The sequence below is a fragment of the Quercus suber genome, unplaced genomic scaffold (genome assembly GCF_002906115.3).
Source record: "Quercus suber isolate HL8 unplaced genomic scaffold, Cork oak 2.0 scaffold_586, whole genome shotgun sequence".
NCBI lineage: Eukaryota > Viridiplantae > Streptophyta > Magnoliopsida > Fagales > Fagaceae > Quercus > Quercus suber.
Window position 1 is genome coordinate 143,378 of NW_027070031.1, and position 27,629 is coordinate 171,006.

Sequence of the window (27,629 nt, forward strand, 5' to 3'; positions counted from 1 at the left end):
AAGACGATTTTTTCATTTAATAAAAAAATTCATTTTTATAAAACTATCATATTATTTGCCAAATTTCATCATTTTTCTATTATAAAGTCTTATTTTTACTAGTTTCATAGCTAAAAAACTTGTTTTATAGTTGCGTAAAAACTGAAAGAATCAACACATAACAAATTAATATCAATCACATTCTAAATGTTAAACTTCCCGAAATTTCTAATCCCCTACATAGCTCAATATTGTCCTATTTATGAAAATCTGGATGTAAACTTTGTCCATTTCGAAAATGAGCTTTACATGGCTCTCTTTGCTGGACTTGGTCGATGATGACCATGGCATCATCTACTCAAAGATGAGTTCGTATAAACCAATCCCAACAGCAAACATAATCGCACATTGACAAGCCAAAGCTTCCACTTCCTCCACTGTTTGTGGTAGCAGGATTTCTTGTGATAGGCCCCAATAACCCTTGCTGCTTATTTATCATAATTGTCCTTGAAAATTTTGTTTTATATGTTTGCAATCGGTGTTTAGGAAGTTGTAAATTTGATTGTATTGTGCTTATAATAGATTAACTCTTTAATATAATTTTTGTATGTATGGGACAAGAGAGTCGAGCATAAATTTTTCCAAATTTACTTCTGAGATTATTATATTAACCACCACTTAGAAAATTGAAACAAAAGCTCTCAATCTAGCTGGCAACAATAAAACCAGCATTGAAAACTCAAAGTTCTATGTTCTTACACTAACCAGTGATAATTAAGCATTCAAAACTCCATTAATGCTGGCTATATGTGGTCAATTATTTTATTTTATTTTATATTTTTTTTGAGGAGAAAAAAAATCATACAATTTTTGGATGATATAAATTGTAAGATAATAATTTCAAATGGGTCTTTTTATAATTAAATATTACATGAATAATATTTGGTTATTAATTATCAATTTAGTAAATGTTTGATAGCTCTGCACTGTGCACTAGCATTCTATCAAATGTATCAAGTGCATTGCATCCTTTTATTTTGCTCCGTTGTTTGCTTTTTTTTTTTGGGATGATATTTTAATTTCCCTTCATAACAGCTTTATTTTTGTTTTTGGGATCAATAGCTACAATCACATATACAAAGGTTATGCATATTCATTTCATCACCATGGTTCTATCATGTGCAGGATCCGGGGACTGAAATGCGTGGTCGTAATGACGAGCTGAAAACGACGCCCCATAGTGGTGGATGATCGCGTCATCGACATTGTCAAGAGAGTTGGATTAATTGGGCTATATAGGACCCATGTAGAGAATTGATAATAATTTGATAACGGCCTTGGTTGAGCGATGGCGGCCTGAAACCCACACCTTCCACCTGCCATGTGGGAGACAACAATCACATTGCAAGATGTGGAAGTTATTTTCGGGATTCCAATGATGGTGAGCAATTGTTGGATAACTAACTTGACATGGAAAGTGAATGTCAGAGTATGCTTGGAATTCCTCCTATGGAAATGTGCTTAAAGGACAAAGGATCCTAATTAAAAGCTACTAGAAAAAATTGACCAGGGTTGCCTAATGATGCAGCAGAGGTGGTTGTGCATCAATATGCACGGTGTTATATTCTAGCACTGCTGGCAGACACAATTTTCGCCGACAAGTCGGCGATAGGTGCATATGATGTGGTTGCAGATGTTGAGGGACCTTCGCAATCCACTCAGTACAGTTGGGGGAGCCTTGCCTTGCATGGTTGTACAGAGAGTTATGCAGGGCAACCGACAGTGGTGCCAGTCAGATTGGTGGGGCCTTGCTACTGTTCAGTATTGGGCATGGTTCAGACTCCCTTTTTTGTGCCCAAGGAAGGAGGACCTCCCACCAGATGATGCATATGGCCCACCATTTGCACTTCTCCACTGTCTATTAAGTAAGTCTCTTCCTTGACGATTCTGAAAATTGGAAATAGATCCATAATTTTAAACGACATGACATATTGTTAGACATAGAAAATAAATTTTAACCTTATATTCCTCAAATCTTGAAAATAAATAGGATTTTTATTTATTTTTATATATCGTTTTACAACCACTGAGGTCATATGTTATTATTGATGTATAATACAAGTGTTATTAATTTCTAGCTCCACCATAATCATATGTTTAGATAATCATTATTTGGTATAAACTTAGTGGTATGTAATGTTAAATTTACGATTGCCCATCATTTATTGTTGTTGATTACTTCAAATTCTCAATTCCAAGTATTGACTCTCTCTTTCTTAATTGTAGGACTGTGTGGGTCATGACCACGAAAAATAGCCCCCAAGAAATCTGTCTGGTTCGGTACCGTCAGCTATTAGATTGTATGCGTCCCAACCAGGTACCCAAATTGTGTTCCTTCTATTGTTTATGACTATTGTATTTACTGCTTGTAAAATAGCTCATAGTCAAAAATAATGAACATTGCAAATGTGCTGCCCTTTTATTTGGTTATTTCAGGTGGTTGGGAACCATATCAAGATGACTTAGCCCACCTGCCTCCGTTCTGTGTCGCAGGAAGGGACGTATGGACAGTGAGGATGCCGCTTGTATGCTTCTGGCTAGTAGAGAAACATACACCAGACGTGTTCTTCGTCAGTTTGGGATGGTACAAGAAATCCCCCCATATGTTGATACTACGACGCCCTTCATGACATAGACCTGAGGGGAAGATAGAGGTGAATTGGAGGGACAAACATAATGGCCATATCCAAGTATGGAATAGTCGAGCACGATCTCTATGTCATGGAGCACGACTACAGGGTGATATGTCGCCTGCTATCCATACTTCGATTGGTATGATAGGGTGACTTGGAGGTTCGTCGACCACACTTCCGCTTCACTTCTAATTATGGTAATCGCTTCGACCTTTCTTTTCAATTTTTGTTGCATATCACAATTTTTTTTGTTAGATGTACTATTGTATTTTTGTACTTGCAGGTTGCCAATCACAAGCAAATGTTGACGAATATACATAGGCAGTCCCATGTACAAGCATATCTCAGCTATACTTAAATATGTGGAACGCCTTCATCGTATAATGCCAAACTTCCCTTGGAAGAGACCGATGGGGCAAATCCAATGCGACAGAAGATACTGGATGACCAAGCACGAGCTCAAATGTGCCAGCCATAGCCATGGTCAGCGTGGTGCACCCCATCAGGTTGTCAGTAGGCCGGATCCCCCTCCACCCCCACATGCATCCCTACGCCAGAGTTCCTCCACCCCCACATGCATCTCCTGCCCCAGAGTTCCCTTCACGTCCACATCATCTCCTTCCCAGATATCCCTCCAGTACTGCTTATGCAGTTCCTGACCTAGAGATCCCTCTACCCACTGCTCATGCATCTTTCACCCGAGATCCCTTCACACACCCCACGTACATTTTTTGACCCCGCTCATCTTTCATTTACTCCGCCATCCTTTGATCTCGACTATGATTTTAGTCAGCCCCTCTATCATGCACACTCAATCCCCCTGTACAGCATTGGTCATATAGACCATGTACCACCCCATAGTCACTCCATGTCATTCATGCCCACTCCTGGACTGCATATAGACCCATGACTACGGGCCTCACTCACACTTCATCTGCTACACCATCCTCCCCCAGTTGTAGGATCTTCAGTTATTGGGAGTCAAGCAAATATGCCAGTGTTGCATGTTGAGACTGAGCAATAGTTGTTGGGTTACAGTCACCCCCACAAGGTCGACCTAAATGCACAACAAAAGCACCTCCTTTGGGACAGGTGGTCACAAAGAGGACACAAGGCTGGCCCCACGATATGACAACTCATTTAATGTAATGAATATTGAGTAATTGTTGTTAATGCTATTATAATTCATCTAATCCATTGTTTGGTTGTAACTCCATCTTTGTAGCAACGCAAGGAGCCTCACCAAGGAGATGCAGTACCCCTCCCCCAACTACAAACTTATAGGACACAGCATAAACGTAAAATCATTAGGATCAGCACGCATCTGGATCAAACGCAAAAGTTGTATCCTTATTATGCCTTTATATATATATTTTTTACGCTGAAGGTGCCCTTTATAGAATAAACTTCATGTAAGACTTGTTACTTTAATATAAATATCACACCTGGAGTTTACCTTAACAGATTTTTCAGGTTAATAAAATATTCTCAGAGAATGCGTTTGATGCTGTTTTGCATTTTGCAGCTGTAGCATATGTTGGGGAAAGCACCCTTTTCCCGCTTAAGTAAGTATTGCTTTCGATATCTAGTACACAGTGTTCTCGCTTGTGGGACTTGTATTTCTTGCATCTTAGGAATTCAAACTTTCTTGAACAAGTTTAAATTTTATGGAAACCATGAATGTAGAACTCAGGGATTATCATTAAAATGTTTTACATGAGAAAAATTGTAAATGATGCATGTAAAGTTTGTTAGTCACTCTGATTGGAGGATACTTGCTATTACTAGATTTCTCAATGTCAGCAACTTTCTAACAATAGCATGAAATTGTAAGGCTTGCTTGGATAAATTCAAGCAAATTTAAAATTATGAAATTTTGGCCCAATTAACATGAATCTGAAATTTCATAGTGGGATTAATGGATTATACCCTTTTTTGTTGTGTTGTAATAATATCCAAACGGAATGTGACTAAATCTATAATGTTTTGAAATGTATTAATTTTCCTTTACCATAGTTGATTGCTAAAGCCCATCCACAATGTGGAATGGGGTGTGGAGAGATGATAGCTTGCTAATGTTGAAATCTCTATCAATGGGTTTGGCCCGTTTGGGATTTATTTTATCACGTAACCGCCCTAGCTTCGTCGCCACTTCTGCCGAGGTAAAACACACACACACACACACTCTCTCTCTCTCTCCAGAAAAAAGGAAAAAAATTTAACTTTTGATTTAGTTATGTTTTCATTTGTAATAATGAAACAGGATGGTTGCATTTGCTAGTTTGATATGCAATGCAAAGATGTACAGCTTGTAATGGAAATTGGGAAGGAACCCATTTCTTCTTTATGTTTCAAGTCAGGTATTTTTGTTTTTTTTTTTTTTTTTTTTTTTTAGTTTTTGATTCATTGGGTATTAATTTCTTGAGTCCAATTTATAATTGATTTCTTTAATACTATGAATATTGGTGATATGTTTGGTATCTAATTCAGTTTACAGTCAGGTTTATGATCAAAGTTCACATTAGTGATTGTTGCTTGACTCAGGGAATGAAGATATCATTTATGCCTCTTCAGGAATGGAAGTCCAGTGTTTTGATGTGCATATGGTAATCCTTTCTCATATTTAACCTTTTGGGTTTACTTCTTTTTTTTTTTTTTTTCTTTTCTCTTTTTTTGGTTTTAACTAATATTATGCTTGTGCATCAGTATGAGGTTTAGTGTAAAATTTAGAACTTTATATATAGCCCAGTTTGTCAATGTTTCATGATTATGTACTCTTAGTTACTAATTTATAGTTGATTTTGTCATTGTTACCAACAAGCTTTTTTTTTCTTTTTTGTCTCTTGGAGGCCACCTCATGGAAGCCACTACAGAGTTATAGTTACAATAAAGAGGAGATAAATCAGGTAGGAATTTTATTGATGCTTTTTAAGATTTGAATTAGATTTTTTGTCCTTATGTTACGTTTTGACCCATGTATCTGTATGTTACTTCTGTTTTAATGTTAAATTAGTGCATTGAAGTTCTACTACTCATATGGAATACTACCTTTTACTTGCAGGATGCCTTGAGAACTTTCTTACTCCGAAAGCTTGATAATCTTGCAAAGGATGATAAATGCCAAATAACAATGATCTCCACTTGGGCTACTGAATTGTACTTGGACAAGGTTTGCTTCTTTCTATACTGAATTGTACCAAGGCAATCTCTTTGCCTTATTAGAGTACTTGGTATGTTAAGCCTCCTAAGAGGGTTTCTTTCTTTGTTTGTACTGCACCATTATGTGGGCATAGTCCCTTAATAAACCACCATTATGTACTTAAAAAAAATGCAGGAAAACCATTTTTGAGACATGTGAAAGAAGATTAGGAGTTTTAGTTATCTTCAACATCACATGTATTGTATCATTTGAAAATATATTATCCATCCCTTGACTACAGTGATTGCAATGCATGGATTATAATGTTGCCATTCTTAAAATTAAATTTATATTTCATCAATTATTTGTAGATAAATCGGCTGCTCTTGGAAGATGACACTGCTATGGTTAATCATGGTTCAGAGTACCAATAAGTTATTAAAGAGTTCCATGCTTTTCTTGGTGATTGCAAGGGCGTATTAGATGAAGCAACTACAATGAGACTTGTGGAAAGGTAATTGTTAATGCAATCTGCTATAAATTGTTTGCCGCCCTTGAATACATGTGTCTGAACTATTCTTTCTAATCTTATTCTCTGGCCCCTGCGCCCACCACTGAGGGGGAGGTGGGGAGGTGAGGGTGTCACATTTGCATTCGTTCTCAGTATCTTAAATCTCATATGTTCTATGACAGTGTATTGTAAATAAATCTATTAGAGAAGTGCACAAAGGGACGCAAACCCTATTACAGGGGAAGCATACAAAGGAAAAACCGAAACAAGAGGGAAAAAAAATCAATTAACATTTAAAATTCAGCTGATATAAAAAATCCAGAAAATTAGTCAAAGAAGTTGAAGTGTTAGTGCAAGCTACACACAAATGTTTACTTTGGGTCTGATTAAAGTTCTATATATTTGATATTATATGATATATCTCTCCAAATGCAGCTTGAGGGTAATAATACCTAAGTTGATGGTGACAAGGAGAAAGATGATGGTCGTGGGAAATCACTTCAGGTATACAGGATAATTCATTTATATCTTCACCACTCAACCAATTTTCAAAATTCTTGACTTTGCTATCTGCTTCGGTACAGGCAAACAAAGAGGAAGATGACAAAATGAGGACAAGGTCGACAAACGTTGCAACCCGTGCTGCTGTTGGAGGAGATGACATGCTTTCAAAATGGCAACTAATGGCTGAGCAAGCCCGGCAGAAACGTGAAGGAGGGGTGGATACATCTGGTTCTCAACCAAGTAAAGATGTGAGTCGCAAGCCTTTATCAACATCTGGAAGAAAGGACAACCAAGAAACAAAGAAAAGGGGCAATGCAGCTCCTGTTGCTGCTTCTAGTAAGCGTGCTTTAATTTGATTTCAATTTTGGAAGGTAGCAATGCAGCTCTTGTTGCTGCATTTCCCTGATGTTGGCGGTCTCATTCATCTGACTTTTCTCCTTTTGGAAAACTAATATGCTTAGATCAATGATGCTTTATTTTTTATTTTTAATAGGTAATAAGACAAAAATTGAAAGAAATGAACATTGTGTAGTGGAAATGAAAAATGATACGAAGTGTTTGGTTGGTAAGAAGTAAGACATTCCTAATACAAGTGTAGCAGAAATGAAAATGGTAAATTATACTTATAAAAAAAGGGTAAATAATAGGTGTGAAAATAATAGATGAACTCATCTGTTTGAAGGTGGAGTGGCTATATTGAGAAAGGGATGAGATAGAGTAGTTTAAGATGTTTTGGTTATGTGTTGCAGAGAATGCTTAATGCTCTTGTGAGAAAGGCTGATCTAATTCAAGTCAAAGTAGCGAAGAAAGTTGGAGAAGGGCCTAAAACTATATGAATAGCTGTATTGAACAATGTATTGAACAAGGATGCAATATATATTTGGATAGAATAGAGTGGAGAAATAGGATATATATGGCCAACTCTACATATGGCCAACTCTAGTGCGTTTGATGCCTTTGGAAGGGCATCAAACGTACGAGACGGTCTTCCTGAAGCTCGTGGTAATATGCCTCTGCCTCTTTGATAAGAGACAGGACCTTGTCATTCATTATAACTTCATAGTGGGCCTTCTAATTTGAAAAAGTATAATTTAAAATATTAAAAACAATTGCACTAAATATGAACAACTGCTGAATATATGGACAAGATTGCCAAGATGGAAGCTGAACTGCAATCAGCAGAGCCTGTTAAGTAGAGTTACAGCAGAGGGCTCACTCAGATATTCAGTAGATTCCTGCTCTTGTTTCAGAACTTGAGAGCCTCAGACGGGAATATCAGCACTGTAGGTATGTAATGCTCTTCTTTATGTCTGTCTCGTAGAAACCGAAATGCACCAGTTTGTTTTTGTTGTGATTCCATTTACTATAGCAGCTCGGGCTTTCAAAAGTGTGTGTTCCCAGTGTTGGCTTTCAGGGGGTATATATTTATTTATTTCTCTGTGTTCCTTCTCCCATAATAGAGGTACATGAAACTTACCAATAATTAAAAAAAAAAAAAATTATTGATGATAGAGGGAATGATGTTAGGTCAGATAGACTGGCAGAAAACAAAGTTTGTGGCTGACTTAGATTGGTTGATAAGGATCCATAGAATCCACCCCAATTTTACTTAGTTGAGTTGGTTCAATTCGAGAACAATAAACTATTATAAACTAAGAAATATTTTAATGACTTGGTGTGATTGTGATTTGTTACTTCCTCACGAAATTAGTTTGAAAGTTTGCCTAACTAATCATATTGTTTGGGTTTGATGGTTATTTTCTAAAAAATCCCGGTTTTTACTCTCTATGGTTTTGTTTCTGAGTCTTCAACTGACACAGTGCAGTGTCACTTATGATAGGAAGGCACTTATCATTAATGGGCACAGGAGAATTCTCTTTTCTGGGTTTCCTGTTTGGTTGATGTATGTTCCAGGCATTAGCTTTAGAACAGATAATAAGCCTTTCAAGGTCTCTCTCTCTCTCCCTCTCTCTCTCTCTCTCTCTCTCTCTCTCTCTCTCTCTCTGTGTACATTTTCTGTTTGTGTAAATGTAAGTACAATAAAAACTGAAGGATTATTGATGGAAATTGAACATGTGAAAGCATATTTTGTTCACTAAAAAAATGAGCTTTTATAACTTTTTTAAGTATCTAAGTTTTGTTAAGTGTCTTATATATCTTGGAATTGCAGTTGGCAATGCAAAAGTTTACCCAGAGAATTGTTCAAATGATGAAGGATGAAAAGCTATTTGAGTCTCAAGGTAGCCCCATCATCCTCTCTCAGGTATTGTTTCTAGGTTTTCCACACACAAGTATTTGTGGTATCTCTAACATGTCAGAAAATTTTACTATGTTTGACATGGAAAAATAAAGAAAAATAAATATTAGCTCTGGTAGGAAGTCATGAACTACATTACTACAATATGCGGAACTTCATCATTTTCGGCCAATTGATGTATTTATATATATGTTTACTTAACCTTTATTTGCAAATTGAGAATGAATTTCAGCCTGTAAGCAAGGTAATTGGAACTGCTGGTCATGCTTATATGACTTGGGTTGCAAAGATGGCTGTAGGAATGGGTACTGGGGTCCCATGGGTTATGTGCAAGGAAGATGATGTCCCGGACCCAATGGTAATGAAAATTATACTTCTTAAATGTATCTTAGCTTCAACCACATATCTACTCATTAACTAAAAGTCATAATAGTTGGTCTTTTTTGTTTTCTTGCATTTTGTCAATGTTAACATTTTACTATAAGGATTTTAAGCATCCCATTAATTGATTGATTATTGGTACATTCTCATTAGTTTGGGCACTTGCAATGAAGCTTCTATTACCTGTATATTCAATTTGTGAAATATAATGAAAATACATGACATGCTAGAAGAACCTGATGAAAATCTATTTGTTAGAAAAAAAATTTACAATGACTCTCTTTTTGCTTTAGTAATGACAGTTCAAAATCCATCTCTCTAAATCTTGCTGACAGATAAACACGTGCAATGGTTTTTATTGTGACTACTCTCTCCAACAAACCTTACAAACCCACATTATGGACTGAGGCCTGGAGTGGCTGGTAAGTTTTGCATCCACCACCACTTTCAAAGCAATGCTCTAAGATACTTAATTAATCTACTTGCCTTATGTCTCTTATGTGAGGTTTACATAATTTGGTGGCCCAATTCACCAGCGACCAGTTCAAGATATGGCATTTGCAGTTGCTAGGTTCATTCAGAAGGGAGGCTCCCCTGAACAAGTTTATTACATGGTCTGTCATTATTAACCTCTAGTCTGCATTGGTTGTCCTGTTGAGAGTAGTACTTAAAACTGGTTCAATATTAGTCCGGCTGATTTTGTATTACAAATGGAATATGATTCATATTTGTGGGTCCCGAATACTTTGAATGTCAAAGATGATGGGAAACAGCTTCTCTAATGCTCTTTTAATTTCCCGGAAAACACTAAAGATGATATGTCAACTTGCATAGCTATGGCCACAAACGCAACTGTATTAACTTTTAGTGTGCTTATTTTACATGTGCCTTATCTACTAGCACATTAATCATTATCTTGTCCAAGGAATCTTTCAAAACTTTGTTTGCTATGACCTAATTCATTCCAACTTGCAATCTTGGAACCCACAAGTAATAGTAAAAATAAGCAATAAATTGAATTATAAGTTTTCCTAAATAAACATTAGGTCACATGACAAATCATTTTGCTTTGTGCCAAATCACATGAGAAATCAATAAGCTAAAATACAAGATATAGCTTTATGTCAAATCATTTCGTTTTATGTCAGTTTTTTGACCAATTTTATAGGATGCAGAGACAATAAAACTAATTTTTTGAATTTCACTTATTATTTTAGTAATATTTTTAGTCACCTTATCAATTTATACTAATTTTTTTTATTAAATAGACCTCATAAGAGCATCAACATTGGTGGAGCCATAATTTTAGCTATTTAGCACTACAAAAAAACTACTTTATTTATTTTACCTTCTCATTTTACAAAACATCCAATATCAGTGGTTTTATTTTAGTTTTCAATACAATAAAATAATATAAACAACATAATAAAATAATATATCTACTATAATAAAATAATATATCCACTACAATAAACAACAATCACAACCACCACAACCATAACTGCCTCTGCCCCCGACTCTGCAATCGCCACTACCACTGCCACCGCCACCGCCACATAATTGCAAATAATCGTTTAATGTAACAATAATTTAATCCCAAATTATATATATATGCACACACACACGTATACATTTTTTTTTCGGCCTAAAACAATTTCTAATAACTTAACAACTAAACTTATTATGAAATTATTATAAAACATTGTAAAGGCAACATTTATTACATAAAATATTAACTCAACAAAAATTTTAAAAATAATTTCTTTTTCTTTTCTTTTATCGTTCTCTTAATTTACCTGCCAACTATCACTCTCATGTCTCATCTCATCCCACTTTTAAAATATAATATATCTACTATAATAAAATATTATATCTACTACAATAAAATAATATATCCACTACAATAAACAATAATCACAACCACCGCAACCATAACCGCCCCTACCCCCAACTCTGCAATCACCACTACCACTGCCACTGCCACCGCCACATAATTGCAAATAATTGTCTAATGTAGCAATAATTTTTTTTAATCCCAAATTATATATATATATATATATACACATACATATACATTTTTTTTTCATCCTAAAACAATTTCTAATAACTTAACAACTAAACTTATTATGAAATTATTGTAAAACATTGTAAAGGTAACATTTATTATATAAAATATTAACTCAACAAAAATTTATAAAAAAAAAAAAAAATTCTTTTTCATTTCGTTTATTTTTCTCTTAATTCACCTGTCAACTGTCACTCTCATGTCTCATCTCATCCCACTTTTAAAATATAATGCTTCATTGTCCAAACCTTAAAAAAATCTCCCCTCCATAATAATATAATGGCGAAAAGCACATTTTCGTCCCTACATTTTCACGCGATTTCCATTTTGGTCCCTAAATTTTTTTTTTACCGCTTTTAGTCCTTATCCTGGAAAACGCGTCTCGTTTTTGTCCCTACTGTCAGTGCCCTAACGGTAAAGTCTTAGGTGGCAGACGGAACCTGACGTGGCGCTAATGTGACAATTAAAATATTATTAAAAAATATTATTTGACTTTTTTTTTAATTCCACATTAGCATTTTAATTTTTTTTAAAAGCCAAGTCAGAAAATTTTAAAAATTAAATTAAATTAAAAAAAACCTTAAATTTAATTTAATTAAAAATTTTAATTAAAAAAAATTTCTTAATGCTCTTAGTGTACTTCTACTTGTTCTTCATTTTACAACTTATTTTTCGTATTCTTCCCAAATCAAACTCAGCATCTAAGAACTCAAATCCATCACAAGATCACAAACCCAGCAGCCCAAGAACTCAAACCCAAATCACTAGGACATAAATGAAAACAAGAAGAAAAAATTAAATTAAATACTAACAGGAAGAATGAAAAAACCAAGAACTTAAATCTCCAACAAATCAAGAACTCAAACCCAGCAAATCAAGAACTCCCAAATCAAGCCCAGCAACCCAAGAACTCAAACCCAAATCTTCAGCAAATCAAACCCACAAACCCAGTAAACAAATCAATCTCCAACAAACCCATAAACCTATAATCAAACCCAGATCCCAAAACCACCACCACCACCACTACCACAATCAAACCCAGATCACAAAACCACCACCACCACCACCGACCAACAGATCTTCCTTGTCAACCAAACACAAACCCAGCAACTGATTTTTCTTGTTAACCAAACACAAAAACAGCAAACACAAACCCAAACATCAGAAAGAATACAAACACAAACCCAGCAATCCATCTTTAGAAAACCCAAAAAACCCAAATCCAAACACAAACCCAAATCCAAATCTCAACCCTTCTTATCTCTCTTTGACTCTGCCAACACTCTCAAAAAACAACAACAAAAGCAACAAGAACGGTCAAAACCAGCCTTCAGTCTCGAAACCTACATGACCCAGAAAATCAAATCCATCAACGAAGCTCTGGACGTTGCCATTTCACTCAAAGACAAAGAACCCCGCGAGCTCCACGAGGCCATGCGCTATTCCCTCCTTCGCGGTGGCAAGCGAGTCTGCCCATTCTTCTGCATCGCTTCCTGCGAGCTCGTCGGCGGCACTGAATCCATGGCCATGCCCGCCGCTTGCGCCATCGAGATGATCCATGATGCGGCTCTCATCCAAGACGATCTCCCTTGCATGGACAACGCTCATCTCCGCCGTGGGAAGCCCATCAACCACAAGGCATTCGGCGAAGCCGTCGCCATTCTCGCCAGCGATGGCCTCTTAGCCTTAGCTTGGATTTGGGGTTGTGTTTGGATTTGGGTTTTCTGAAGATGGAAAAATAGTCAATTGCTGGGTTTGTGTTTGGTTGAAGGAAGATCTGTTTTTATTTTTGGGTTTTTGAATTTTCTTAGTTTTTATTTTTATTTCAGTTTTTTCCTTTTTTTTTTTTTTTCATTTAGTTAAAATTTACAAATTAATTTTTTGTTTTTAAAAAATGATGTGGCATTTGTGGGTATTATTTTAATATTTTTAATTTATTCCGTTTGCCAGCTGTGCAATTTCCGTCTCTGATGTAACGGTAGGGACAAAAACGAAACCCGTTTTCCAGAATAGGGACTAAAATCGGTAAAAAAAAAAGTTAGGGACCAAAATGGAAATAGTGTGAAAATGTAGGGACGAAAATGGTATTTCCGCCTAATATAATATACTTCTTCTCTCCTTTTTCATTCTTCTTCTTCAGTTATTACTATTTAAGTGTAAGTTGAAAAAGAGTAAGTTGCATGAAATGCACCTATTACTATTTAAGCGCGGTTGGTTATGTATGAAAAGCTCTTGTTTATGTTGCCTTAAAAAGTAGCCTTAGAAAGAATCGTTGTTTTATTTCTAAAATTGTGTTGCTTGAACAAGTCTTCTAACAACATATTGGCTAAAGTATTTGGGAGTATTCAAATCAGCTGCTACATATATATATATATATATATAGCTGATATATAGATCTGCCTATTGATGGTTTATTCTATACCAGTACATAAATTTGCATTGCTTATTTCTCTTGTGTTCTTTGGTGTAGGTTCAATAGTTCAAGCCTTTTGAATCTAGTTCTTAATATAAGATCAAAGTGTATCAGGTGTTGCTATAATAAACACATTTTTTAACATATGATCCTACAATCCTAAATCTTTTTAGCTCAGGAAAAAATACATCCACCCAAAGGAAAGACTTTCAATTTCTAACAATTTGTCAAAGTAACACCCGCTCGCTGAAATTTCTCGCCATAGCTGATTGTATCACTATATTCACCAAAGCCCCTTCTACCAGTGGCAAAAACATTGCCCACAATCAAATCGTTGAGACAAAATGACAAATTCAGTTCCTCAACATAATTTTAAGTCTCTCTTTCACACAAAATAGGAAAAGCAAGTTCATTAAATTATCTAATGATAATTCATTAGATATAGAATACTTCGATTACAAGTTCATTCAATGATAAACAAAATAATAATTGTCCGCATACAACATAGTAGTAATAATTGTCCGCATACAACGTAGTAGTAAGTTCAAATACACAATAAAGAGAACCTCAATTTACATCTACAATGCCAGTCCAAAAGTGAGTATCTGCATGCCTGACAAAAATTCAAATATTGTCGTTAGATACCAAAAGCCAAAACATACGCACTAATCTATGCAACTTGGCTAATTGATACAATCATGGCATTTTATATAAAAGCATCCCTAGAGTACCTGTTATGTTTTGTCTTAATTTGTAATAGCCAGTGAGTTTCTTGCTTTGTTGATACCTATTTCCTAATTTTTGTGGTATAAATATGCTCATCAATCAATGTACTACATTGCAATGCCTTCTGCTCTGAACAATATAAATTTATGGCACTTTTGGCAATTCCTGCAGTTCTATACAACAAATTTGGCATGGATCATGCAAGATACTAATTTGTTGTTTGAAAGTACAATGAAGAACTGAATTTTTTTGTTATTTTTATTTTGGGTTCTTTCTTTTGGTGGTGGGTGGAATAGGTTGAAGTGGATTAAATATGAAAGAAATTTTAGAAATTCTACTAGTAGCCCTAAAATCATTGGTTTTATACATGCAAGATTGGTTTTAATATCTAGCCATTTTCTAATTTAAATATGCTGAAAACAAGGCAACAACATTTAATTGATAACCATCATGGCATTTTATATAAAAGCATTACTTACCTAGTTTGGATCATTACCGCTTGTCGAAGCCCCACGGGAAAGCGGACATCTTCTACAGTTATGCCCATGTTGATGACACAGTCCACAGCTCTGCTTTTGTTGAATATCCCTCAAGTCAGAATCTGGCCTCCGGGTTCTCGGTTCTTGCCGAACCCCATCCATCTCATTCCGTATCCTAGATGCCACAGGCCGACCTTTGCCCCGTAACAAGTTTGGGTCAGGCACCCACTTTGGACCGTCCACATCCCTCCACAATGTATCTGACATTGGCACCACAAATGGATGTGAGTAGGTGCGAATGGCGTTCTCCAAACTATAACATGGGTCAATATATATAATCGCATCTTGCCCTAAGTGCTGAAGAGCTTTAATTGCATAAGAACAAGGGATCTTTCGATTTTGCCACTTTCCACAATGACATGTTCTGGCTATTAGGTTTACTTCATGACTATGGTGTCCCCCTCCAGAGCTATTAATGTTGTATGCAGTAATTACTTGATATATACCATTCTGATTATTATACGCTGCTATTTGGTGTGAAATAGATTTTTGCAAGTTTTTTCCATAGATTTCTAAGGCATATTTACTCCATACCTTGGCATTTGAGAGATCATAAGTAATTTCTTTGTGTCGTCATGGAAATACGCAACAAGTTTGCTCCAAGTGAATTCAACCATTGCAGCAATGGGTAGGCCACGGGCACCTTTGAGTACTCCATTGAAGCACCCCGAGACATTGGTTGTCATAACCCCATAACGGTATCCACCATCATATAGTCGGGTCCACATTTGTAAATCCTTTTTCATTAGATATGTGTATGGCATGATAGATGAGTCGGGCTCACTTTCCTGCCGCTCGGTTCTCCGTTTCTTCCTAAGGGCCTCAATCTCGGCTTCCTTGATAGGTTGCATGTACAACTCAAATTTAGCTTCTTGAGTAGCATACCCCGCTTGTAAGGCCAATGACTTTAAAGTGGCGCCTTGAAAATGCATGTTGAAGTTGCTAGCAACATGTCGAAAGCAATATCTGTGAACTACTTGTACTCATCCATCATCATCTCTAGGCCAGTTTGCAATTGCATTTTGAATACCCTTATGTCGGTCAGAAATTATGCAGATGTCCTTATTTGCTATCACATCCCCCAGTGCATTCCTGAGGCGTTCTAAAAACCACCTCCAACTAGGCCCTGACTCTTTGTCCACAACAGCAAAGGCGAGAGGCAAAACCTTGTTGTTGGCATCGGTGGCCATTGCAATCAACAACACCCCTCGATATTTACCATATAAATGGGTCCCATCAATATTGATCACTGGCTTACAATGTATAAATCCTTCAATGCATGGAGCGAAAGCCCAAAATACATAGCGCAATATTGTATCACCGAACTCGTCCCTGGGTATGGTGTGACACCAGAACCGGGTGCCAGGTTCTTGATCCAAGTATGCCAACAATAACTTTCTCAACCTTTGGTAAGACTCTTCCCAATCCCCAAATATCTTTGCAATAACTCGTTGTTTCACATCTCATAACTTATAGTAAGAAAGCTTATGCCCATAATACTTCCCTTTAATGAAATCTCTGAGGTGATATATTGTTGCCGTGTGTTTTTCTTGCAACAATGGAACAAATTCTGCTGCAAGAAAATTACAATCCATCATTCTACCATCAAGGGCCGTGGCAAGGGGTATACAACTGTGAGGACCCTTATAAGATGTGACCATCCATAGTCCATATTTAGGCTTCTCAACTGCCCCAACGTACCATATGCATGACTCATCGACGCATTTCACAGCCAGTCTACTTTTGGTCGACCTACTAGTGATAATGTTTCTGTTATGCTTTGCGGCGTAAATTGTTAATGCGCATTTCACCGCTTCTTTATTCGCAAAAATCAACTCTTTCGCAAAATTCATGTCTACATTCCAAGAAGAACCAAATGCTTGCTGATCAACTTCAAAATCAACCATATTTTCCCAAGTATTTTCATAAAATGATGAGGTAGGAGGTTCATAAACGGGGGTCGTATTTGTAACATGCTGAACTCTAACATTAGTGTTCGCATCATCTTCATCACATTCAGCCATATCATCAACATGAAGAATGGGAGCAATTTCATGGTCATCAAGACCCCTGTCAAAGTCACCATTGTCAATCCTCTCTTCGTACTCATCTCTATCGTCAACATCTTCCCCAACACAGTCTTCATCTTCATCTTCAACTATTGGAACTGTAGAGGATTCACCTCTATGTGTACAAAATTGATCTTCATATCTATTTCTAGGTTCGCTCTCAATTGTTGCTGGTGTCTCTTGAAAAGGGGGTGTATAGCCTCACAATGTGGTGCATCAATCATCTAGGACTGCCAACTGTAGAGATGTAGTTGTTTGTACAATTTCTTCCTCTACGCCAACTTTCGCACGTGGCTCCAAAGTGACGTATAACTTAAAATCTGCTGCTTGTTCCCATTTCTGCATCTTACTAAACATGAATTTCACATGTTTATCCTCTGTTATCGACATATTTCTGTAATTAATGCATTGATTGAGGAATTCATATGGAGAACGGAAAGTAATATGTATGTCATGTAAAGTAGGGTTCACTTGCAACTCTTCCATAATTTTTACTTTCAGCTCATTCAGGGTCTTTAACTTACGGCGTATCATCATATAGCAGCATTGGATACCCGGACCTTGAAATGAGCATCCGTCATAAGGGTTGGCACTGCTAAGGGGTCCACCGTAGTATATATTTATATGGATCATTGTCAACCTATAGATCATCAAGTGCAATTGTGTTAGTGACAAATGTATAACGCTCAATCAACATCAATCACACAACTTTGCATATGAAATACCAACAATATTTACACTAACAAACAAAACAAATATTCCCAAACGGTGAGTAATAACATAATAATCACAATATTTGGTACTAAATATTCCCTATAATCACAATATTAATTTTTTTTAAAAAAAACATAGCAAACAATTTAATCACAATATTTACAGTAACAAAAAAAAAAAAAAAATTCCCAATATGTTGTAATTTAATCACAATTATGTACTAAATATTCCCAATAATTAATCATAATATTACTAGTCATTATAGATATTTTTTCTTAAGTAGATTCATGATCTTATATAAATGTGTCTTAATATTAATTAAAAAAAAAACTAGCAAATAATCACAATATTTACACTAACAAATAACAAAAACAAAACTTTTCCTAATATGTTCTAAATATTTTCTTAAAACAAATTCCCAATAATTAATCATAATATTACTAGTCATTATAGATATTTTTTCTTAAGTAGATTCATGATCTTATATAAATATGTCCTAATATTAATTTAAAAAAAAAAAAAACTAGCAAATAATCACAATATTAACACTAACAAATAACAAAAACAAAACTTTTCCTAATATGTTCTAAATATTTTCTTAAATTTTTTTCCCAATAATTAATCATAATATTACTAGTCATTATAGATATTTTTTCTTAAGTAGATTCATGATATATAAATGTGTCCTAATATTAATTAAAAAAAAACTAGCAAATAATCACAATATTTACACTAACAAATAACAAAAACAAAACCTTTCCTAATATGTTCTAAATATTTTCTTAAAAAAATATTCCCAATAATTAATCATAATATTACTAGTCATTATAGATATTTTTTCTTAAGTAGATTCATGATCTTATATAAATGTGTCCTAATATTAATTAAAAAAAAAAACTAGCAAATAATCACAATATGTAACAAATAACAAAAACAAAACTTTTCCTAATATGTTCTAAATATTTTCTTCAAAAAAAAAAAACTAGCAAATAATATTGTAAAAACATTACCTGAGAGTGTTTATGTGAGATGAGTGTTTAGGAAATGAGGTACTGAGTTTCTTAAGAGTAGAGAGTTGTTTCTTTAAGAGTGATTCTTAAGAAGGTGCCTCATGGCAAGGAGCAGAACAGGTCCCAACTAGGACCTATGGCAACACGTGGAGGGACGGGGATCATTGACGAAAATCGAGTACTCTGAAATCGATTTTCTGTTCACTACACGTGACATGTTCAGTTGTGGGACGAGATTGAGGGTGTTGTGAGATGGATTGACGAGACTAGGAAATCGATTTCACTAGAGTTGTTTTCTATACAAAGAAATCGACTTCACTAGAGTTGTTTTCTGTACAAAGAAATCGACTTCACTAAAGTCGGTTTCTACACAAAGTAATAGACTTCACTGAAGTCGATTTCTTTGTATAGAAAACGACTCCAGTGAAGTCGGTTTCTATGTATAAGAAATGAGTCCAAAGGATTCTATTTCTTTATCTACATGGCTTCTTCAACTGGCAAAAAATAGGTGATATAAATAGTAAAATCAATTTCACTAAAGTCGAATTGTTATTAACCAATATAGTTTCATACATTACCTAACTTATGCTGGGTTTTGTAGTTATTTTCAAAAAAATCCCCTACAACACACCCTTTTCCAAAAACTCTTCTTCTCCAACGATCAAACACAACAACCAGAGAGAAAGGTTTTTTATGCAAACCCAGAGACCCACAACGAAGCAACCCAGGCGGTGAAGCAACGGTTCGAACTGAACCCAACGGCGAACGCTTCAGCGGCGGCGTCGGCGAAGGCCCCAGGCGAGGGAAAAATCGGCTCGGACTGAACTTCTCCACTTCGGGTTCTCACTCACTCTCTCTCTCTCAATCAGATTTGCAGAAATCCGATCCTTTGGGGTTTTGGGTATTATCTAAATTTTTAATTTGGGTCTTAAAGAAAGAAAATCGGATTCCCGAGCCTTTGGGTTTTTTCCATTTGTATGAAAAGCTATGGCACTACCAAAAATCACAGAAGCGCGTAATAATCTTCGTAAATCCATCAGACCTTGTGCTCTGCTTTCACTTCTCTTCACCAAGAACCTCTCTCACACTCACAGACCCATTTGCACCAAAACTCATACAAATACTTATGACTCATCTTTTCATTCTGACCTCACCAGCATTACAAATGGCTTCATTTCCATCTTCACCAAGAAACCATTTTCCCCACACAACCCAGAACTCAGTAGCCTGTCACCAAGACTCACCACCCAAGTCGTTGAAAGTGTGCTAAATTGCCTCAAGAGTTGGAAAATAGCTCACATGTTCTTTACTTGGGCCTCAAATCAATGTGGTTATAAGCACAACTGTTATACTTATAATGCCATGGCCTCAATCCTATCACGTGCTCGACAAATTGCCCCACTGAGAGCCATGGCCAGGGATATTGTAAATTTGCGTTGTTCCATGTCTCCAGGAGCTCTGGGATATCTAGTAAGGTGTTTGGGCAGTGTAGGACTGTTTGATGAAGCTAACGTATTGTTTGATCAAGCTAGAATGATGGGTCTTTGCGTTCCCAATGACTATAGCTATAATTGTTTGTTAGAGGCTTTATCTAAGTCTAATTCAGTTGATTTAATTGAAATGAGAATGAAAGAGATGCAGGATTATGGTTGGAAATTCAATAAATAAAAAAAAAAAAACTAGCAAATAATATTGTAAAAACATTACCTGAGAGTGTTTATGTGAGATGAGTGTTTAGGAAATGAGGTACTGAGTTTCTTAAGAGTAGAGAGTTGTTTCTTTAAGAGTGATTCTTAAGAAGGTGCCTCATGGCAAGGAGCAGAACATGTCCCAACTGGGACCTATGGCAACACGTGGAGGGACGGGGATCATTGACGAAAATCGAGTACTCTGAAATCGATCTTCTGTTCACTACACGTGACCTGTTCAGTTGTGGGACGAGATTGAGGGTGTTGTGAGATGGATTGACGAGACTAGGAAATCGATTTCACTAGAGTTGTTTTCTATACAAAGAAATCGACTTCACTAAAGTCGGTTTCTACACAAAGAAATAGACTTCACTGAAGTCGATTTCTTTGTATAGAAAATGACTCTAGTGAAGTCGGTTTCTATGTATAAGAAATGAGTCTAAAGGATTCGATTTCTCTATCTACATGGCTTTTTTAACTGGCAAAAAATAGGCGATATAAATAGTAAAATCAATTTCACTAAAGTCAAATTGTTATTAACCAATATAGTTTCATACATTACCTAACTTATGCTATTGTTTGGGTTTTGTAGTTATTTTCAAATAAATCCCCTACAACACACCCTTTTCCAAAAACTCTTCTTCTCCAACGATCAAACACAACAACCAGAGAGAAAGGTTTTTTATGCAAACCCAGAGACCCACAACGAAGCAACCCAGGCGGTGAAGCAACGGTTCGAACTGAACCCAACGGCGAACGCTTCAGCGGCGGCGTCGGCGAAGGCCCCAGGCGAGGGAAAAATCGGCTCGGACTGAACTTCTCCACTTCGGGTTCTCACTCACTCTCTCTCTCTCAATCAGATTTGCAGAAATCCGATCCTTTGGGGTTTTGGGTATTATCTAAATTTTTAATTTGGGTCTTAAAGAAAGAAAATCGGATTCCCGAGCCTTTGGGTTTTTTCCATTTGTATGAAAAGCTATGGCACTACCAAAAATCACAGAAGCGCGTAATAGTCTTCGTAAATCCATCAGACCTTGTGCTCTGCTTTCACTTCTCTTCACCAAGAACCTCTCTCACACTCACAGACCCATTTGCACCAAAACTCATACAAATACTTATGACTCATCTTTTCATTCTGACCTCACCAGCATTACAAATGGCTTCATTTCCATCTTCACCAAGAAACCATTTTCCCCACACAACCCAGAACTCAGTAGCCTGTCACCAAGACTCACCACCCAAGTCGTTGAAAGTGTGCTAAATTGCCTCAAGAGTTGGAAAATAGCTCACATGTTCTTTACTTGGGCCTCAAATCAATGTGGTTATAAGCACAATTGTTATACTTATAATGCCATGGCCTCAATCCTATCACGTGCTCGACAAATTGCCCCACTGAGAGCCATGGCCAGGGATATTGTAAATTTGCGTTGTTCCATGTCTCCAGGAGCTCTGGGATATCTAGTAAGGTGTTTGGGCAGTGTAGGACTGTTTGATGAAGCTAACGTATTGTTTGATCAAGCTAGAATGATGGGTCTTTGCGTTCCCAATGACTATAGCTATAATTGTTTGTTAGAGGCTTTATCTAAGTCTAATTCAGTTGATTTAATTGAAATGAGAATGAAAGAGATGCAGGATTATGGTTGGAAATTCAATAAATACACGTTGACCCCAGTGTTACAAGTTTATTGCAATGCTGGCAAGTTTGAAAAAGCTCTGAGCATTTTCAATGATATGAATGAGCGGGAGTGGGTCGACATGCATGTATTCTCTATCTTAGTTTTGTCTTTTAGCAAGTGGGGTGAGGTAGATAAGGCCTTTGAATTGATTGAGAGAATGGAAGACCATAATATTACGTTGAATGAGAAAACTTTTCGCGTTCTGATTCATGGGTTTGTAAAGGAGTCCAGAGTGGATAAGGCCCTTCAATTGTTTGATAAAATGCAGCAATCAGGTTACTATCCTGATGTTTCACTATATGATGTGCTCATAGGAGGACTCTGTAAAATTAAGGAGCTGGAGAAAGCCTTACATTTGTTTTCAGAAATGAAGCAGTTGGGAATTCATCCCGATGTTCAAATACTTACAAAGCTTATGACATCTTTCTCTGAAGAGAACAAAATGATCCAATTACTCGAGGAAATGCAAGAAGATATTGATGAGGAAGCTATGATTTTGCTTTACAATTCTGTTCTGAATGCTCTTGTTAATAACAACTCAATTGATAGAGCTTTTCTCTTGCTCAGGGCAATGATGGGGGATCAATCTGATGCTGATGTTGTGGAACATAAACTCCTAAGGGTTAAGAAAGCCATTCGCCCTGACACCACTTCTTTTAGTATTGTTATTGATGGTCTACTCAGGACTGGTAAGTTGGACTCAGCACTTAACATTTTCCAGCATATGAAGCAAATTGGTTGTGCACCAAATATAATGATTTATAAAAATTTAATTGATGGTCTGTGCAATTCAAATAGATTGGAAGAAAGTTATGAGCTTTTCAGAGAGATGAAGCTGTCAAGATTTGAACCAACCCGTTTTACAGTGAAAGAGATGCGTGTTTATGGATATGAACCATATACAAAACATTCTACCTTGCTTGTAAAAGGGCTATGCAAACATGGGAGAGCAGTAGAAGCTTGCAAATTTCTTGCTAGCATGGTTCAAGAAGGTTTCCTCCTTGATATAATTCCCTATTCTGCAGCCATAGATGGTTTAATCAAAACTCAAGAAGTGGATCGAGCTTTGGAGTTATTCCGGGACATTTGTTCTCGTGGCTATTGTCCTGATGTGGTTGCATACAACATATTGATAAGTGGGCTCTGTAAAGCAAAGAGAGTTTCTGAAGCCGAAGATATTCTGCGTGAGATGGAGGTCAAGGGGCTCGTCCCCTCAGTCATTACCTACAATCTGCTTGTAGATGGATGGTGCAAAAATGGTGATGTTGATCAGGCCATGCTGTTCCTTTCCCGGATGTTTGTAAAAGATAGAAAGCCTAATGTAATTACTTACACTACTTTGATGAATGGGTTATGCAATGCTGGAAGATCTGATGATGCACTAGTGCTTTGGAATGAAATGGGAAGAGAAGGGTGTTCTCCAAACAATATTGCTTTCATGGCCCTCATTCATGGTCTTTGTAAGTGTGGTAGGCCTGACACAGCACTTGTATATCTTCACCAGATGCAAGAGAAGGAAATGGAACCTGACACCTTTGTCTATGTAGTGCTAATGAGTAGTTTTCTATGTAATCTTAACCTACCCTTGGCTTTTGAAATTTTAAAGGAGATGGCTGGGAAAGGAAAATTTCCAGATCCACTGGATAAGAACTGTCTTATTGTTAGAGATGCAGTACTTAAGTTGTTGGAAGATTCCAGGACTTCTTCAAGAGTTAGAAATCTTATTGCAGAGGGTAGAATTCCTAAAATATGCTGTTCAGACGTCAAAGATGAAGGTTGACATGAACTTATTGATTGATTAGGAGTCACTCAGATAGCACAGATATGCTCAAGGAAATTTTTAGTATAGAACTGGGGTGCTCAGGCTAAAGAAAGCAATATGTCCTTCTCAGCTTAAATTTGGATGGTGGATTATTTTCGGCAGGGAAGGCTCTGTATAATCAACCTACCTTTGGGGTTTATGACTCTGACATCACCAAGTGACTCATGTTTGTCTTGGGAAAATCCTGTCATTCTTTTTCATTATTATTGATTTGAATTATATAAAGAACACTGAATATGAATTAATTTAGAATCCTTAATTTATCAATCCTTTATTTGGATAGAATTTAAATGAAAACAATTCTACAAGTGGATGTAAATATTGGACATGGATCATTTATTGTTCTATGTAAACTGAAGATGTTTTCAATCAAATTCAATCCATTAATTGGATGCAAAACTTATTTATGAATCTTTTTATGAAAAACTTATTTATGAAAAATTTATAGAATCAAATACAATTCCGCTAATAAGTTTGTCTAATGTCATAGAACTGGCGCTGTTGTTTTCTTTTTTTCTTTTTTTTGAAGTTCCTTCATGACATGTTCCTCTTTCCCTCCCTCTGCCCCCCTCACTTTTTCTTTTTATGTGCTCTCTTGTAGATGCCAAAAAGAGAAGCCTGCCATGTTGCTGTGCAAATGAATCATCCAAGTAAACATAGGCTTTGGAAGCATGCCCTGGCTCGGCAGCAAGCCAAAGGACAAGGATCAACACCTGTTCTGGAAATTGTATGTATGAGTCTTTAAATAGACGTCATCCTTTTTCCAGTTTTTTCATTTATAGAAGTTGGTTGACTTTTCTTCTTCTTTGGGATAGTGAAGAGGGATATAATTATTCTCTTTTGAGTGATTGAAATTTAGTCATAATAAGCATGGAGCTTATGACTTAAAGTGTGTTTTTTGTCACAGAAAAAAATATTTTTACGTGTGTTTATTATATGTATCTGATTTTATTAAAATCTGTGTTATCTCCACATTTTGGCCATATCAGGTATCATATGGTTCAGAATTGAGCAATCGTGGACCAACCTTTGATATGGATTTATCTGATTTTATGGACGGAGACCAGCCAATATCATATGAAAAAGCAAAGGAATACTTTGCTATAGATCCATCCGAATCGTAGGTCACTTTTGTAAAATAATATGCTATTTTAGGTGGGCAGCTTTTGTTGCGGGGTTGATTCTGGTTTTAATGACAGAATTAGGTGTTTTCTTTGAGGATAGTATCAGTATGCTGGTATAAGTTTCTCCCTATCTTGTTTGGAATGTTTTGATTCATTCATAGCCACTGCATACATTCTTAATACCAGCTAAAACATATATCCTCATTTTTTTTGTGTCCTTAAAAGTGCCCAATGTGTGAGTGGATATAGGATAATTGATATATATATATATATATATATATTTTTTTTTTTTTTATCTTGTCATGTTGGCCTTTCTTAGTTGTTTCCTTGCCTTAATTAAATTTTGAGTTAGCTCATTTCTGGCTTGCGGCTTTTATTATGATACAACTTCTTTTCTGGTACCTTGCTTTGTGTAGAATTGTTTTATTCTTAGGCTTTAAACTTGGCTTTTGATGTTACATTCCAAAAATTTGACCATTATATATTTTAGGCTACCAATCCACTTACTTTGCTTTATTATCTTGATAAGATTCACTTGAGTTTGTATCATGCTTACGTTGGTATAAAGCCACTCTCTGCACGATCTTGCTTTTCTAATATATACTTCAATATTCTCTCTACTGTGGATCACTTCTTTGTTTCTCATGATATTTTTATTATGTGGCTGCTACTAATACTTAGTTATTCCAAAAACCAATGCAGTTTCTTTTCCTAGGTTTTTTTTTTTTTTTTTTGTATGAAACTTTTCCTAGTTTTTTATGCTTATGAATGTATTCTTTTATATGAGGTTGACGTTGTGAATTTATTAGTGTTCAATGTATTTCATCCGCTTTGAAGTTAAGTACCTATAAAGTACATTACTGTTGTCTCAATATGATGAACATGCAGGTTTCTTCTGCTGTCCCAGAAGGCAAAGGTGTATCATCTTCTGCTTCTGTGGAGGTTGCTAGCATGGCTGCCATAGCTGCTGCTCGTGGTAATTTTATTTATCAAATATTCCAAACTTTGAGAACTGTCTTTTTAGGACTCAATCTTTTGACATCTTTTTATTTACTTATAAAAAAAAAAAATTCTATATATCTTGTATGTGGTACATCCCTACATATGCCTTAGATAATAAGAATGGGTTTAGTTGTAGTTGAGTAAAACATCAAAGGCTAAATCTAGTTATAAAGACAAATAAAATTGTACTCATCTGTAATTAAGATGTCTCAAAAGCCCACATCAAATAGACAACAACTAATATCTTGAGCATTCAAGTCTTTGAAATTCAATTTGAAGTACCCAGAAATTTTAGGGAAATGCTTAATCAACTTAATTCTTCTTCTTTGCTATTAACCCAAAAAAAAAAAAAAGACCTTAATTCTTTTTCTACACTTTGCAGGATTAAACGTCTGTCCCTGAGATCTTGCTTTGCTCTGCCAAAAGGTCTGACTCTTTAGCAGAACCTTCAGATTGATATTCTTCCCTTAATCATAGATTATTTAATTTTTATATACCTTGAGCATGTTATGCTACTTCATTTGTTATTTAATTTTGTTTATTAGGTTGAGAATCACATTGTTGGAGCTCCATGTGGTGTGAGGGACCAGATGACTTCAGCATGTGGTGAAGCCAACAAACTTCTTGCAATGGTGTGCCAGGTACGAATATTAGTTCTGTAGAAAGCTACTCTACTATGGTTGTTTTATAGATAAAAATTGATGTCTAAAATTGAATCTATGCAGCCTGCTGAGATAGTTGGGCTTGTGGAAATTCCCTCCCATATCTGATTTTGGGGAATTGATTCAGGAATAAGACACAGGTAAATGGTCCTTTAATATGTTTATCTCCATTCTCCTGATTTGTGTTGACATAAGTTTATCATGCTTGTTTTTTTAATTTTTATGGATAAGTTTGCTGAGTTGAGATTGCAGATTTCCTGTCGTTCATATCGTGTTGGAACATTATGAACATTTGATTATAGGATTTACATATAATCCTATGGTTGTAATCTTCCTTCTCTTTCATATAATCCTAGATCATTCATCTTCACCTTCCATCCTGTATCCATATATTCATTATCATGATGATTAATTGTGCTTTCATGTAAACATTATCAAATGAATTTAACCTCTTAATCCCTTTATCTTGGTGCAGCAGTTGCTATCCTGTATTATCATAATTTATTTACGCTCTTTCTTTCTCTGTTTTTTTTTTTTTTTAAAGTTTTTGAATGCAAAGTTTAAGGGTATTTTGGTGGCAGCATTGGTGGTGCAGACTACAGATCCGTCAGAGTTGGTATTTATATGGGTTGAAAGATGATGAAGTCTATGCCTC

The 27,629-nt window shown here is 35.9% G+C and overlaps 3 protein-coding genes across 10 annotated transcripts in view; all 3 read left to right on the forward strand.

Moving 5' to 3' along the window:
• The window catches only part of LOC112025100 (L-arabinokinase), a gene marked incomplete at its 5' end in the record, with an annotated part of 46,482 nt that overhangs the window by 14,485 nt on the left and 4,368 nt on the right, over nucleotides 1–27,629 (forward strand).
• On the forward strand, nucleotides 4,538–10,246 carry LOC112024964 (uncharacterized). 4 transcript variants are annotated; one of them, XM_065764844.1, is made up of 12 exons: nucleotides 4,538–5,032; nucleotides 5,217–5,278; nucleotides 5,522–5,578; nucleotides 5,734–5,841; nucleotides 6,183–6,325; nucleotides 6,758–6,826; nucleotides 6,907–8,113; nucleotides 8,667–8,775; nucleotides 8,997–9,089; nucleotides 9,316–9,441; nucleotides 9,800–9,886; nucleotides 9,970–10,246. In XM_065764844.1, exons 1-5 carry the CDS (start codon nucleotides 4,960–4,962, stop codon nucleotides 6,243–6,245), a joined length of 363 nt encoding a protein of 120 aa, XP_065620916.1. In that variant the 5' UTR covers nucleotides 4,538–4,959; the 3' UTR covers nucleotides 6,246–6,325; nucleotides 6,758–6,826; nucleotides 6,907–8,113; nucleotides 8,667–8,775; nucleotides 8,997–9,089; nucleotides 9,316–9,441; nucleotides 9,800–9,886; nucleotides 9,970–10,246. The 4 variants fall into 4 exon arrangements, with proteins under 4 accessions (XP_065620916.1, XP_065620915.1, XP_065620914.1 ...); XM_065764843.1 differs by having other exon boundaries at nucleotides 8,997–9,441; nucleotides 9,758–9,886; XM_065764842.1 differs by having other exon boundaries at nucleotides 8,997–9,441.
• On the forward strand, nucleotides 21,269–27,629 carry LOC112032360 (putative pentatricopeptide repeat-containing protein At5g08310, mitochondrial). Of its 5 annotated transcripts, none has more exons than XM_065764826.1 (8): nucleotides 21,269–24,352; nucleotides 24,788–24,917; nucleotides 25,176–25,306; nucleotides 26,199–26,286; nucleotides 26,695–26,738; nucleotides 26,858–26,953; nucleotides 27,038–27,114; nucleotides 27,556–27,629. In XM_065764826.1, exon 1 carries the CDS (start codon nucleotides 21,667–21,669, stop codon nucleotides 24,142–24,144), a length of 2,478 nt encoding a protein of 825 aa, XP_065620898.1. In that variant the 5' UTR covers nucleotides 21,269–21,666; the 3' UTR covers nucleotides 24,145–24,352; nucleotides 24,788–24,917; nucleotides 25,176–25,306; nucleotides 26,199–26,286; nucleotides 26,695–26,738; nucleotides 26,858–26,953; nucleotides 27,038–27,114; nucleotides 27,556–27,629. The 5 variants fall into 5 exon arrangements, with proteins under 5 accessions (XP_065620898.1, XP_065620896.1, XP_065620900.1 ...); XM_065764824.1 differs by lacking the exon at nucleotides 25,176–25,306 and adding an exon at nucleotides 25,342–25,423; XM_065764828.1 differs by having other exon boundaries at nucleotides 24,788–24,913.

Coding starts and splice junctions, on each gene's coding strand:
- LOC112032360 (XM_065764826.1), top strand. CDS start 21,667: ATGGCACTACCAAAAATCACAGAAGCGCGTAATAGTCTTCGTAAATCC.
- LOC112024964 (XM_065764843.1), top strand. CDS start 4,960: ATGCAATGCAAAGATGTACAGCTTGTAATGGAAATTGGGAAGGAACCC. Junction 5,033..5,216: donor TTCTTTATGTTTCAAGTCAG/GTATTTTTGTTT, acceptor TGCTTGACTCAG/GGAATGAAGATATCATTTAT. Junction 5,579..5,733: donor ATAAAGAGGAGATAAATCAG/GTAGGAATTTTA, acceptor TTTTACTTGCAG/GATGCCTTGAGAACTTTCTT.